Raw genomic sequence first — 15,322 nt, 5'->3', positions numbered from 1 at the left:
ATCACTCACATCCGGTCTAAACTTCAGTTAAAAATTGGAAGCATATTTACATCTCTTGACACTTGTTGCATTCGACATGGAGCAGTATCTATGCGCCACCACTGGATGGCACTGTTGGCGCACAAATCAGGAATAGGAGCCATTGTCGCCCCCTAGAGGTCATATTTATTCATAACTCTCAAACCCCTAAAATTAAAGTTTTTTATTTATTTAAATTTGCTGTAAAAACTAATGGCCGAAAAATAATTAACTTTTTTTGTGTATCATCTTTTAAACTTCAACTATAATCTGGATTTAAACACAATATTGTTTTGTTTGTAAATTGCCAGTACAGTAAATGGACACAAAATATGGAAATGTATATTATGTTTACATAAGAGTAAACATTATTAGTATCAGGCTTCATAAATTCTGTTTGTGTTTCTCTTTATCTTTTCAGACTGTGCTGTTATAACCAAGTTGCCCTTTTATTTTATTTTTTTAAAATTAGTTCTAAAATGACATCCCGTCTGATACCTTCAAAAATGTCATCGAGTGTTAATAAAATGTTTTAAAAACATAAATGGACTTTTTTTGTTTTTATAAACTTGCATTTTTCATAAGCTGAACTGATTTATTTAAAATGTTTATCTTTGTTTTTATTTTTAACTAATATAGATGTGTATAAACTGAAATTCAATGGCAAGCCAAAAGCTGAATTAAATAAAATTATCCTTTTTTCTTTTTTTGCTTAGTGATGTGAAATGTTTTGTAGGATTTCTAAAGACGTATCCTATTAATTTATATTTTGACTTCATTGATATAAATAGGTCAAATATTGTATTTTTCATTACATTCTAAGACAAATAAAAAACACAGACTTTTATACAAAAATGAAGACTTTTGCATGTTTAGTTTACAAATACAAACTTTCCATAAGATGACGGTGTCCAGTAGGAGTGGCAGCAAAACAAGCAGCACTCTTTCAGGATCTTCTTAATTGGCTCACAGGAAGGTGAATTCTTGGCCTTTTGGAAAAACTTTCAGGTAAAGAAATACTTTTCATTTGTTAAACAAATTAAAACATTGATAAATAGCTATTAATACTCCAGTCAAATTCTAATTTATTATCCTGTTAAGGATTTTTCTATTTGTTAGCAATTAGCTAACTTGACTTAAAATTTGTAGCCAATTGTGCAATGTCACATTTTAGAGTAAATTTAATTAAGATAACAACCTTTTTTTAACTTAATGCCTTTTTTTCTAAACAAAAACATGCTTTTTAATTTTTTTAAACATAGAAACTAAAACTGATTTGGTTCCTTTTTATTTTTTCTTACTTCCTTACTTTAACTACTTAAAAAAAAAAAAAAAAGTGCTGACGTTATGGATTTTGGGCCACATGTATGAAGTTGGGCGTCACAAGTGAAGCTTCCCTTGGTCTGTTTTTAGCTTGGCACGGCACCACCTCACAAGATCCCGGTCCGTATGACTCGGAGCACGCTGCTCTATTGTCGGAGCCATGAAAGGAGCCAGTGTGGGGGTAATTGGACGGGGAATTGGACACATTAGCACTGATTGTTCTGGTAGAAGTCTTCAGGTGTTTGTGTGACAAAAAAAAAAAAATAATGCTAATTTTTGGAGAAACAAGAAAAAAAATCAACTTTTTCATCCCTTTCAAAGTATCTCATCCTGTCTATGCAGACGACTTTCTACCATTTTTGGGTGATAATTACATTTTCTGAATCAACGCTAAGTTTGGCCGCTCATGTTCCAGTTGTGCAGCCAGCTTTGTTAAAGAAAAGATAAAATTAGTTAACTTTGTTAACACCCCCCGAAGGAACAAAAGTGTGCCCTGTGGTATGCAGAGGCAGTGATCTTGTTAAGTGTTGCGCAGTTGCAGACCTGGTCCTTCCTTCCTCTCCTCCCACTCTGCAGAAAGCAACACAAAAAAAAAAAATGTAAGCATCAGTCCGTTTCTGTTCTGCTTGCTGGACGGTTCATTTTTTTTTCTTCCAGTTGCTTTTTGTTTGAGGTTCATGTGAAGACAAAGGTCCACCGAGTGTGTCCAGAGGCTGAAAATGGGACAAAAGTCTTCAGTGGAAGAAGATGTGGAGGACAGCGGGGAAGTCGGTGGTGAGAGTTTCTTCAAAATCCTCTTTACAAGCGGCGCTGAAAGTAATTCAAATGAATGACACCTGACGTTTGTACAGTATGCTTTTATTTTGTTACATTTGAACAGGGAAAAACATCAAAAAGTTAACATTTTTAAAGATAATATCGTATTTGTTTGTAAAAGATTGAGTTACAAAGACGACAAAAACGGGAAAAAAATGAGCAAACTGAGGTTTAAACGGTTTATTGTAGGGAATCCCCTTCAGAACTGCTGCCTCAGAGTTTGGAGATCAGTTTCCTTTAAAAATCTCCTTTCAGATGAGGTTTGGCTCCGGTTCCTGGGTGCCCAACGCGGGATACTTTATCCCCGTTTTAAACGGAGCTCGTTTTCACAAAGCCTACTTCACATTTTCCAGGTGCTTTGGTCGGTTTCGGTCTCTTAACTCCTCTGGAAGGTTCTGGGTGTGGTGAAAATAGTGAAAACACACCAAACTGAATGAGGGGATCAACCTTCCAAAGCCTTCACCCCTGAAAACATCCCTGTTGTTTTATAAATCCGGTTTGATTAGATTGGGGGGGGGGGGGGGGGGGGTAAGCAAAAAAGCTTAGCATCTTTGTTTAGTTTGGTTTCACACTGCACTGTCAAGGGTGGACCAACTGTTCCGACAACAAACTCTGAACAGGAAGGACAAGAGGAAGCCTTTTGAGCGCTTTTATAAATGCTTTTTACCTCTTTGCATCAGTTAAGATGTTTGTTTGTTTTTTGTGGTTGGTGCTTGGCTCATCCGCTTTTTTGGATAGCTGGTCTAAACCGCATCAGAGTTCACTTGCAAGAATAGCTCAATCTGTTGCTTTCAGGAGGAGGACCACAGACCAGGTGAGTTTTCACACCTGACAGTTAAAACAACTAACTGGAAAAGGAGAAGACACTCCTGGGAATGCGGATGGACTGAGTGACTGCTGTCGTGTTTTTGAAGGTTTTAAGGACGCTCAAATACAGTGCGTTTACAATGGAAGCCCAGTAGATCGGTTTTTAAGTAAAAATGAACTCTAAAGCAAATTTTTTAATTAAAATTGCCGATTGAAGTTGAAAACTGATAATGAAAGAAAAAACAGTTTTTGAATATTTATTTCCATGAATCTGTGTATATTTTTCTGCCAAAACTGACATTATTTTTAAATTGGATTTGACCAAATGACCAACTTGTCAGCCAGCATTTTTGTTAGGAACTGTAAAATGACACTTTTGGGATTCCTATCCACTTATTCAGTTCTCACTCCTAAAATCAGGCTATGTCATGTTATCCCAGAGTTCTGGGGCCTCATTTATAAACGTTGCGTACGCACAAAAGAAGGCGTACGCCACTCTCTACGCAATAGTTGAGATTTATAAAAAGCAAACTTGACGGGAAAATGTGCGGTCCTCCACGCAAGCTCTGACCCAGGCGTACGCACAAAAACGGGTGAAATGAGAAACGGCGACACCGTCGGCAGATGGAAGAAACACGTGAAAGTGACAGTGTGTGCCAAATCGTGCTGGCATGTGCTGCTGTGCTTTACAATGGGGCACAGCTTAAAAACGTGCCTCTACCCCCTGGCGCCGATTGCTGTGTTGGCCCCGACCCTGAACCCCATCCCCACGCATTTGAGCCAAATGCTGCTGCTGTGCGCCAGCGTTTGGAAGTGATGCGTCGCTTGTAAAGATCAACAAAAGGTGTGGAAAATATTATTTATTTAAGAATTCCCTCATCGTGCAGTTTATTTCAGTCAGTCTTGATTTCGCCCAACTCCTTGGCCACCTCTCTGATTGACGTAATGACTTCGTCTGCATTTCAAGGACTGCATCGGTGAGGACAAGTCCACTGCTGGAGGGTTGAGAGCCGCGTGCCGTGGAGACGCTGGGTCCAGACGGCTGCTCAGCTGCAGCATCGTAACCACTGGCCCCGCTGGAAAACCCAGCAGCTAAAATAAAATTGTTCTATATTAATAATCTGTAATTGTGTGGACTGCATACATGTGACTTGACTGCATTCATTTTAATTATTTCTTTTACCCGTGTCAGCCGGTGGATCTGGCGCTCCGGCCCCCCCCAGAGCCCCCCCCCCCCGACGTTTTTTTGCCTCGACTTTGATGTCCGACCATTTCTTTTTTATTTAACCACGGTCCGAGGTTGTGAGGCTACAGCATTAACGGCGTCTGCCGCTCACGTGCCTTTATGGCATTAGTAATGGCCACACTGTGCCCTCCAAACAACACTTTTCTCCTCTTTTCCACCTCGCCAACGATAACTTCAACCTCACATTGAGTGAAGTTACGTTTTTTTGATTTCCTCTCTGTGTTTGCCGTGATTTCGCAAGCCATAAATATTCATTTGTGGGCGTTTCACGGACTATTTATGGGCAACTATGGGCGTGTCATGAAACCGCAAAAGCTGCGCTGCATTTAGGATTGGTTGTGATTTATAAAGGGAAAGATGCGTAGGATGTGCGTGCGCACGGTTTTATAAATCTGAATATTTCTGTGCGTACGCACGTCCTAGTTTTCATCCGTACGCCACTTCTGACGCAAATCCTACGCAAAGTTTTATAAATGAGGCCCCTGGTCTTTAAGTGGATGTTTCTCTGCCCATCCGAGCTTCTTCTGCTCTGAAGAAGCTGCTTCGTAAGCATTCACACTATTCTGATCCTGTTTTTCTATATCATTTTTATTTATTTCCACTTCTGTATACTTTTTGACACGTAAACACTCCGTCATACATTCTGCAATTTCTGAAATCTTGGTATCAAAACGTTCAGCAGAATCCGGTCATTCCTGCATGTATTTTTGGTTATCGTGTATTTTAGGGTTTTCACGATTTTACGCAATTTATGTGATTTTTAGCCCCATTTTAATTCAATGAGAAATTTTTCAAAATCTTTGTGCACTTTTTAAATCATGCAAATTGGTATCCGAATGTTCAGGATATTCCTGCTTTCTCCTTTGAATATTCATTTCTTTTACGCACAAACTTTTTTTGTTGCAATTTTTGCTATTTTTCAGCTCCATAGAACGCACTTTGAAACCAACATTTTTATCATAGTGTTTAGTATGTGCAGGACATTCCTGCTTTTTACTTTTGATATTCATATTTATCACGCATTTGAACCCCCCCCCCCCCCCCCCCCGCATTTTATGCAATTTTTAAGCTTCTTAGAAACGCAATATAAAACATATGTAATATTGGTATCAAAACATTCAGCACGTTCAAGACATTCAATGCCTCTACGTTTGGGGTTCATATCTTTTATGTACTTTAACATTATTATTAGCAATTTTCGTGATATATATATTTTTTTCTTCCCTTCAGCTCCTTACAAATGCAATTTAATACCTATGCAATATTAGTATCAAAACATTCAGCATGTCTAGGACATTCCTGCTTGTACTTTTGGTATACTATCTCTTTCACATTTTAACATTTTTTTGCAATTTATGCGATTTTCTTTCTTCTTTTTCTTTTGTATACTTCTTTGAAATTATTATGAAATTCTTCAAAACCCATTTAAACCTTGAGCAGTTTTAAAACTTGTGAATGTCTGAATACCTCTGCATATTTTCGAAAACATACTAGCTTTTTGGGGCTAATTTGGAGTTAAGCTAATATTTTAGCAACGTCCTAGCTTTTTTGGCTAATTCAGCATTTAATGTGGTTTTTTGGGCTTATGTATAGTTTAGTTAATATAGCAGCATGCTAGCTTTTTTTGGCTAATTTGGCAACTACCAATATTTTATGGGCTAATTTTGAGTTAAACCAATATTTTAAAAATGTCCAAAGTTTTTTTGGCTAATTTCAAGAATTTTAAGTCAGTTTGCAACTTTACAATTATGCAAATACCTTTGGCACTTTCAGCAAATGTCTTCAGCAATTACAGTACATTCCTTTAGCATCTTCGGCAACCACATTCAGCATAAAGCATTCACACTAGCATTATCGGAGGTAATGCAACTTTTTGTAGTGCTAATTGTAGTACATGACTCCACTGGAAATAATTTTATAGTTTCCGCTGTAATGAAAAAAAAGTTTGCCCAGAAAAATTCAAGATAGTTCACTTTGTTTTGGGTCTGATTGGTTTTGTATTCGGTGTCAGGGTTGGAGAGCAGAAGCTCTGATCTATTGCACTCATTAATAAATCCAATTGTACAGGATACCAGATAATGGAAGCTGCATGACCGCCTTTAAGTGTCGCCTTTGAAGCTTCAAAGTCAGAACCACCAGCGGAACAAAGATAATGCGATAGTCTAAAGAAAGCAGAGACCTTTACAGATGGCACCATGGAAATTCGGATTTCCCCGACTTGACATGCAAAAGTTTGGGTTGATCAGTGAGTCAGAGGACGCCGTTTTCTGAGCTCTAATGATTTTGACTAAAAAATGTAAAATTATTCATTTTAAAAATAATGTAACTTAAAGCCTCATGGTATGGCCTGCAGGCGCTACCTGTCCCCGCTGCCCCCTTATGACCTGCCCCTCAGTGGCTGCTACAAGCCTCTCACCCTCTGCCCCCGCCACTTTCGTCATAAATTCACAAAAAATACAATACGTCTGCTTTTCTATTGGTTTTTTCCTCCATAGCAACCATTTTAGTTTTTGGTCGCCTCGCGGTGACAAACAGATCTATATAATTTTTAGAAGAATCAGTAGAAGTAAAATTTTGGATTTTCTTGGCAACGGAGGTTTTTTGTTAACCACGCCCATATTCCTAATATTTTCACATCATATGTCAAATCGTTTTGTTTGGCTTGAGCCAATAATTAAATTAGTAAATTTTCACAACAATCTGGTTAAAAAATATGAAAAGCCACAGGGGAACGCAAATTTTGCGATCTCGCAACGCCAAACTTACCAACACCCACCCCCCCCCCAAATAGCTTCACAATGTTGCTTGAGGAGTAAGGTGGTGATAAATCAAAGTCCCTGGGAGGAGTTTAACTTTATAGAACAAACTAAATGAAAATTTTATTTGTTTATTTTGTTTTTAAATTCAAGATGGCGGCCTCTTGATGAGCTCAAATGTCAATAAAACTTTAGTTGTGGTTGTAGACTTAACCTGGTCGTGTGTGAAAATTTGTCAAGATCGCTGGAACAAAAGTTTTCTTTTCCCTTATTGCGGGAAAATATGACAAATCGACAAATTTCCAACTATGACTCAAAATGGCCATCAAAACTTCCTTTAGATTTCCCCGACTCTTGTGTTTTAGTTTCGTTAGTGCTTCGTGTGTTGCAATAAAAACATATGACATAAAAACAAAGAACCTGATATGGTGGATTAAAACAGTCGTTTCATGTTGGTGTTCTGCTTTTTTTCTTGTCTGTTGAAAGGAAGTCCTGACATTTAGTATAAGATAATTTAATACTCTTCAATTTAAGATATTAAGAAACAACTTTTTTATCAGAAACACAAAATTCCAATTACCTTTTACTATACTTGCAAAACGCAAAAATAATCAATAAGTGCAAATAATTAAAAAGTTTTAGCATTTAAAATGAGAGAAAACATTAATATATTTTAAACATTAAAAAAGACATTTATGTATGATAGGTTTTTATGATTTTTTTTAATTAACTTATTTGCCTTTCAGAAAAAAAACTATTCTGTAAGTAACTGTAGTAATCTGAAGCCCTAATTTTCTTTGTCCTGCAGATCATTTTTTATGTTTTCTCTACATATTCATTGAATTTAAAAGCTTCTATATCAGTGTTTTGACTGTCAGCTGCTATAAAATGTATTTTTATTTTAAACAAATAAGGTGGTTTAGATCTGTTAGACATTTATTTTTTTGTGAAGTTTGTATTTGGAAAGATGATCTTATTTTAGATAAGATGAATATTTTAGCTTTAGGTTCAAATGTGTGCTTCTTTTAGACTTTATCCGACTCACTTTACGTGTGTGCTGGTGGAAAAACATTCGATTTTGCACGGACCGTCATTTTAAGCTCAGCCACATTTGCGTTGGTGACCAAAAGCATGTAGACACACTTAGCAGGGTGGTCTAATGAGCTGTTGGGGGATTTGTCTGGTGGTCCCACCCTCCAGCCCTCTCTTCCTGAGATAAACTCCGAGCTGACATGGAGTGAGATAAAAACCTTCAGCCTCAGAAAAGCGTTCCTCAGAACCCTTGGGCTGAAAGGGACCATGTCTCTCTTTGAGTTGGTCCACAGCAGCCAAGCGCTGTTTTCCCAACTGCAGGACAATCTGTCAGAATCCATCCATCTGCTCACCAGACAACCCCGCCACAGCAGAAGCAGCCGACCCGCCAGGAGAAAAGGTGAGCGCAGTTCGATGCTGCCGGTAAAGTTTCATGCCGTTTCAATCAACGCCACAGGATGGGAGGACAGGATTTCCTACCAGTTCAGGGAGATTTCCTCTGTTGGCGTTCACTCTTTCATTTTTAAAACAGAATGAAAAAGTTCCCACTATTCCTCTTCCTAATGATTCTGTGCACCGTTAAAAAAAAAAGTCAACAAAACAGCACCTTATGGCTTATTTCATCTACAGTATTTCAACTTCTTTATATTTGAGATGTGAGATGTAGCTTTGTAAAAAAAAAACAAGGCCTTTTTCATTTTTTTAAAGTAAAAAATTCATTAAAAATTTGGTCAAAAATATGACACTCAGCTCCGTTGATCAGTTTCAGATATTTATCAGCAGAGTCAAATTTACTTTTGTCTTTTAATGCTTCAGTTTTTTGAAAATGTTTCTGATGTTTTCATCTCGACTTTGTGTCCACGTGTGAGCTTATGAGTATAAAATCGACAACAAAAAGCCTGATCCCACGTTAAAATAAGTTCTGAGTAAAAATTAACGGTTTACGGTCCTTTTCAGGCGTCTTTAAAAGGAAAAATTTGGGATACCTACACTTCTCTATGGATATTTTTGTATTAATTCCCGAAAAGTGAAAGCTCTATGTAAAGTGGGGTCAAATAGCTGGCTCTGTTCTGGCAAAGCTTAAAAGGTGGTAAATGTCTACAAGACATAATTTAACAAGATCTCATTAAAATTAGTCTTTTTCTACCTGAAAAGGTGCAAGAAATGTCGCTTTAAAGACTTAAATCATATAATTTAGTGGGCGGGGCTTCCTTGTTTGGTCCGTTGTCTCAATAATGAAACTTGTGATTTTAAACCATAACTGATTTAAAAGACTGTATTCCAATGATAATTATCTGTAATTCAACATAACCCTTTGCCAAATTTGTACTATTTTATTAAAAAAAGCATAAATTCAATAAACGTAATTACTATATTTTCGTCCCTTTAAGGGAGCCGGTTTAGCTCGTGCTGGTTTGCGGCGCCTTCCGTCCGTGAAACCAGGGTTCGACTCCGGGCTGCTCCCTGTTCCCTTCTCCACTTCTGTGCTGGTCCCAAGCCCGGTTGCTTTGAGAGGGTTGCGTCAGGAAGGGCATCCGGCGTAAAACATTGCCAAGTTTACCATGCGACTCGTTCGCTGTGGCGACCCCTGATGGGAAAAGCCAAAAGGGAAACTACAACTATATTTTTGTCCCTTTTAATGTGTAGTTTTGTCAAGGATCCATGCTCTGATATTAATGAATGATGCTAGAATTTTTAATCACAAACCAGACAACAACAGACTTAAAGATTTGGCACAAGCAGCAGTGGATGCAGTTTATTTTTCATAAACAAACGTGCAGCTATAGTTTTGTTTGCGTTAATTTATGGAGGACCGCCCTCTGATAGAACAACTTCTATCCAGGAGTCAGCTGAAAAAATACAATTATTTGTATCACTTTATATTATGAGCTTCAGGGTTCACAAAGGGGAATAGTTTCACTTGCAGTTGAGAAGAAAGTACATCCCACCTTAAATGGAAAATGGAAAAACAGCAGCTAGCATTAAATTTGGTTTGGTTTCCATTCAGAGGAAAATGGTCTACAGAGTGGGTGGAGCTTCAATCAAAACTGTTAGTACACAGGAAAAAACTGATTCTTAAAGCTGCATACGTGATTCACGTGGCAGGGGCGTCCAGTTAAGTCAATGGACACACCCAATAGGAGGTCCTGCAGTGTGTATTGAAGGACGGGCATGGTGGTCTAGCGTGCTGCTGCTAACGCCGCAGGATGACAACCGATTTTCCTCATTAGTATCAAGACAACAACAAAAAGATCCTCTTGTTTTTATTTTTTCCCTCCTTGGACTAATATGGGACAGCAAGTCCTTAAACTGGGTCACAGTGACACTGCATAAACTGAATCTTAAGACAATAAAAAGATGCTTTTTTCAAGAAAAAGACGTTTTATTTTCTGTCTTGCAAGTAAAATTATCTCAAGAAAGTTTTTCAACAGAAAAAGAATCCCAGTTTAAAGGGTCTATATCCTGCTTTTCTTAAGTCTTTCAGAGTAAACTACATCCATATATATGCTAATATATTACCTTTGGTACAGTAAAGAACACATTTTTATGAATATTAGCTATTTTCGCAGCTCATTTTGCTCCCCATAAGTAGGACGACTCTATCTCTGAGGCCAACATCTGAACTTTTGAAAAGATGGCCATGCATTTGTGCGTAGAAAAGGAAAGTGTTTAGCCGCCCACCGCTAGCTCCACGAAGAAAGTGGATGTTTTTGTTAAACTGTGGGCGGAGCTAGCAGCGCAGACTCTTCCTGGAAGGGGCTGTTCCTCACTTTGTGACATCACAAAGTCTCGTTTTCATTGATTGGGTGGTGCTGGTGCTCAGAGAGCAGGATTTTAGAGGAATGCTCAGAAATTTGTGATTAAAGTCCCACTTTTTTAATGAAGAATTCGCATTATAATACACTTTAAAGCTCACAAAGTTGATTTTGTATGATATAGTCTTAGTGAGTATAATTATTTTCTTAAAATACAAAGTCGTGGTAAGACCATTTTTTGGGAGATTTCTTTTTTCCTTATTTGAAGAAAACTTTTTTTTTTTTAAATATTTCTACTGGGCCTATTTTTGCAGTGTATCTCTCAATAAACGATTAGAAATATTACTCATGTGAAGTTACATTTGTTTAACAAAAATATTCATGTTTTTATAGTAAAAGTTTTTCTAATCAATCTCATGATTCCCCACACCAGCAGGGGCATTAGTTACCACTCCACGGCGCTCGACCTCTTCGACCTCGATCACTTATTACCTGACAGCCCTTGCCGGCGGCAGTCCAATCTTACCTTAGAAAAGAACGGGAAGCAGGCAGTGAAGTCGGTCCGTTTCTGTCATGTCTGCCGGCTTTTTCTGCGTCCGTCGGCCTCTGGAGGCGAAAAAGAGACACAAATGCACTCAAACCGACACCACGGGTGAGTGTTCACCTTTTTCCCGCTCTTGTGATTGACAGCACCACGTCTCTAAAGCCACAAACTAAGACTTTATTGAGACTGTCTGATGTACCAACGTGTTACCTAATGCAAACCTGCGGAATCTGAACAGCAGAAGTGCTGCAATCTTCAGGATGGGTCATAAATGTTTATTGAAGTTGTGATAAAGCGTTTTGACTCAGCCGACATTCTGAACTGGAGCTGGGCCGTCTGAGGCTACTTTTTGAAGCACTTGTATTTTTGCAGCCGTCACCTTAAATCTAACTTTCGTGGGGATGCAAGTGCGCTGCACACGTGCGGATTATTTCCCAGATTCCCGCAGGAGCAGGGAGGGGCAGGAAAAACAGGAGTGGCGTAATCTTGAGAGGAGTCCTGACAGGTGTGAGCTAAATAGTGACAGGGAGGTTTGAAGAGCAGAGAGAAGGGCTTAATGAGGCAGGAGAGTTCCCTTTTTCTGTACCCGAGGAGATGAAGGTGGTCAGAGAAGAAGAAGAGGAGGAAGAGAGGAAGAGGAAGCTCTGCATTTGCGGCTTCGTCTGCATCTCGGTGCGGGAGATGGAGAGCTTCTACAGATACACCCTGAGCTGTCAGAAGCTGCACAGTGAGTTTCCTGAGTGGCATTAGTGGGAAAGGCACTAAAAATATCATCTTCTTTTAGTCGTTTTAAATTCAATTCGCTCATCTTTAGTCCTTTTTTAGTTCAAATAAAGCTGCAAAGGTATTCGTATCGGCATTTATTTAACTCTAGTCCTAATTTCTACTTTAAACCATTAAGATTATCTTGTTATCTTAAATAAATTAAGATAAATCGTAGCTGTTTTTCCTGGAAAACTGCCTTTCTTGACCTTTTTTTTTTGTCTTTACACCTCAGTTATCGAGTAAATACGTGCAAATAACCCATCAAGAATTGATTATAATACTATTGAAGAAAATAACGTAAAACTCTTGATTTACACAGAAAAGGATTTGGTTTTTTTCATATAATCAATAATTATTTGGTTAATTTGACTCAATTATACGGTATTATTTATTTGTTTTGTTTGTTAGCAATTTGTCTTCTAACTAAACAACTGTATTTCTGTGACTTTAAAAAAAATCCCATGATATTTAAATTCTTAAAATTATATTTTTATCCTTCTTTGTGCTGATTTTATGAACTCCCAATAGATATTTTTATTTTATTTCCATACACTTGTGTCACAAAGGAAATGTATGCAATTCCATATAAACCATCAATAAGAAATTATTTGCAGTGCTTTTAAAGATAATAACATAAAACTCTTGATTTATACCCATTTTTGGCATTTTATAAATAATTGTAAGGTTAATTTAACTAAATCTTATGATATTGTTTAAAAAAAAACATTTTTTTAAACAATATGATAACAGATTTTTTCAACAGATTTTTTTTTCCACCCAATTTTTTTTAATTCACAAAAATAATTGGTTTATCCTTTATGGTGCTGATTTTATTTATTTTTTCAGAGATTTTTGGTATTTTGCACTAAAACAATTGAAAGAAATGTCATTCTTAAATGACTCTTAAGAAGAGCAGAAAACTGTCCTTCTATATTTAATTTTTCTTTTTTAAATAAAAGTTTTAAACTCCTCTGAAGTTATGCTCCTGGAGTTCAGCTGATAATTGTGTCTTTTTGTGTGAAGTCAACATGTTTAAGAAAGCCTGAGGAGTGTTCACTACGGCTGCGACATCCTTATTTGCTCAGGGTGTTTCAGTTCCTCACAGATGGTGTGTGACAGAGGAGGAAGACGAGGAGGAGGAGGAGGAGGAGGAGTCGCATTAATAAAGACAGTATTTGTTCAGAATCGCCTCCATCAGATTCTGCAGAGCCTCTCGGCCTTGTGGGATGCGTGCCGCATTTGTTTACTGGTGTTTTTGATCTTGGTGCCTGTCAGGAGCGGCTTTTTTTTGTATGTCTTTATTTAGACCTGAAAAGAATATTTTTAGAATCAGCTGATTTGAGGCTGCTGCTTCTTTCTGCTCCTTGCTGTTGATCCTGCCTTCCTGACTGAAACTGGTTTTAAAATGTAATATGCTTTAGTTTTTTAGGATCTTGATCTATAGAACAGTACATAGTACATAGTACATAGAACATAGTACATAGTACACAGAACCATCATCTGTCCTCTAAGTGGAGCAGATCTTGTCGTGAAGGACGTGTCAGAGCTCCTCTGCTTGTGGAAGCCATCAGACCAGAGCACGTTTTAGTTCATGCATCCTAGAAAAGGTCACGCTTGTTTATTTTATCGGGTCAAACAAGGGCGGCCGTGGTGCGGTGGTGGGGCGGTCGACCTCTGATCGGGAGATTGCCGGTTCGACATATGACCGAAGTGGCCGAAGAGTCCTTGGGCAAGACACTTTTGCTTTTTACTTTTAGAAATATTTGATTACAGCAAAGAAATTAAACTTTATTGGTTAAACACTATAAAGCCTTCAACCATTGTTTTCCTGTTTCTCTTTCTTTATTCTAGTATCTTCCTCCATTTTTTGGCGCTTAGCTCTTACAATGTTTCAGCTATTTCAACCATTCAACTATTCAAATGTTCATCTCTTTCAGCTTTTTTCCAGCTATGAATTTTGGTCCTTCAAATCCTTCAACCTTTCAAGATATTCCAGGATTTCTACCTCTATTGAAATACACGGGGAATCCTTGGCGCAGAAGCTCGCTGGTTCAATACCCAGCGCTGGCATCTTTTCACAAAAATCTTTGTTTTTGTGCTGTTTTCACTTTATTTATGGTCAACTTTGATCAATTCTTTATTTATTTTTTTACCAATTATTACCCTTTTCAGTTCCATTTTCATTCAGCAATAGAGCATTCAACCCTGCGTTTTCTTCTAGAAATGCAGCTCAGTTTTGAAATTGAGTCTTTTTTCTACAATGTCGGCTGAAAGGATAATATTAATTTTCTAGTTTAATCATTTTTATTTGATTCATTATTTGTCAAAACCAAAAGAAATCGAAGCAGCTAAACTATATTCTACTAAAGCAGAATGGAGCTGTTCTTGTCTCACATAAAGACACCCGGGACTTGACTTTAGCATTACGGTAATATTTTTAAATTTGCTTTTTACTCCCACTCAGGTTTAAAAATAAATTCTGTCTTTGTAAACCTTTCACATGTAGGATGTGTGTTTTTGTGTCACAAAAGTTGTTTAAAAGTAGATTATTAACAATTTGTGACATTTAAATATTCCTATATTACCTTAAAATATTGCTATCTTAAAGAAATCCTACTGGTATGTTGCATTCTTTCTTCTGGATGGGAATTACTTCTCATTGATTTACCTTTCGTATTTATTCTAAGGCTTAATATTAGTAAGTTTGAGATACTTGGTCGCCTCATGTTGAACTCTTGTTGTGTTTTGAAGTTTTCTAACTTTTTCCTTAATCTGTAAAGAGGATCTCTTTTTGGAAAATGTTCAACTGTAGACAACAAAACATGTTTTCATTTCTTATATTTAGTTTTTCCGGGACACAATTAAGCTCTAATGTAAATGTTAATTACCTGGAGTTTAAAGTTACCTGAGGAATTCTTCATCATGTGCTTCATGAAGTCTTCTGATGGGATGGGAGTCGCATGCCCGTCATGACATTTTGTTATCCTTCTCCGCATGATGACCAGTCGTCCTTCCTCTTTTTAGGGGATAAATTCCTCTTTCGCAGGAGCAACTCATGATTTTATTAGGGGATTTATTTTCGTTAAAAAACATTCCTGTCATACTTCTTCATGACCATCTCCATAAATCGCCATTTCTTCTTCCTTTAATGTCTCCTTGTTTACAGCATTCGACTGTGCGGTCTCCTGAGCTCACACCATCAGATAAAAGCTCTAAAACATCGTCAGGATGTTTCATAGAATAATGTCCCCCCCCCCCA

At 37.6% G+C, this 15,322-nt stretch overlaps 1 protein-coding gene and 1 long non-coding RNA gene across 10 annotated transcripts in view; one reads left to right on the top strand and one right to left on the bottom strand.

The window, feature by feature from the left end:
* The first annotated feature begins 917 nt into the window (after window positions 1–917).
* mcf2la (mcf.2 cell line derived transforming sequence-like a) overlaps window positions 918–15,322 on the top strand; it is a 67,863-nt gene continuing 53,458 nt past the window's right edge. For 3 of the 9 annotated variants that reach the window (XM_078931373.1, XM_078931351.1, XM_078931347.1), the window contains exon 1: window positions 11,806–12,025. In XM_078931373.1, the coding sequence (XP_078787499.1) occupies window positions 11,893–12,025 (133 nt within the window). In that variant the 5' untranslated portion in view covers window positions 11,806–11,892. Of the gene's footprint in view, window positions 1,027–1,418; window positions 1,523–1,971; window positions 2,116–11,312; window positions 11,407–11,804; window positions 12,026–15,322 lie in introns of those variants that run through there. The other 6 variants (XM_078931356.1, XM_078931362.1, XM_023966166.2 and 3 more) reach the window with 6 other exon arrangements.
* Window positions 1,685–15,322, bottom strand: part of LOC111949299 (uncharacterized) — a 43,712-nt gene continuing 30,074 nt past the window's right edge. Inside the window, exons 3-4 of the long non-coding RNA XR_002875313.2 lie at window positions 11,281–11,360; window positions 1,685–1,911 (exon numbers count right to left, since the gene is read on the bottom strand). This is a non-coding gene — a long non-coding RNA (uncharacterized LOC111949299). The remainder of the gene's footprint in view (window positions 1,912–11,280; window positions 11,361–15,322) is intronic.

The sequence above is a fragment of the Oryzias latipes genome, chromosome 2, assembly GCF_053564925.1.
Source record: "Oryzias latipes strain Hd-rR chromosome 2, Olatipes_Hd-rR_3.1".
Lineage (NCBI taxonomy): Eukaryota > Metazoa > Chordata > Actinopteri > Beloniformes > Adrianichthyidae > Oryzias > Oryzias latipes.
Note: the sequence above shows the minus strand (reverse complement) of the source record. Positions and strands in the feature narration are given on the sequence as shown.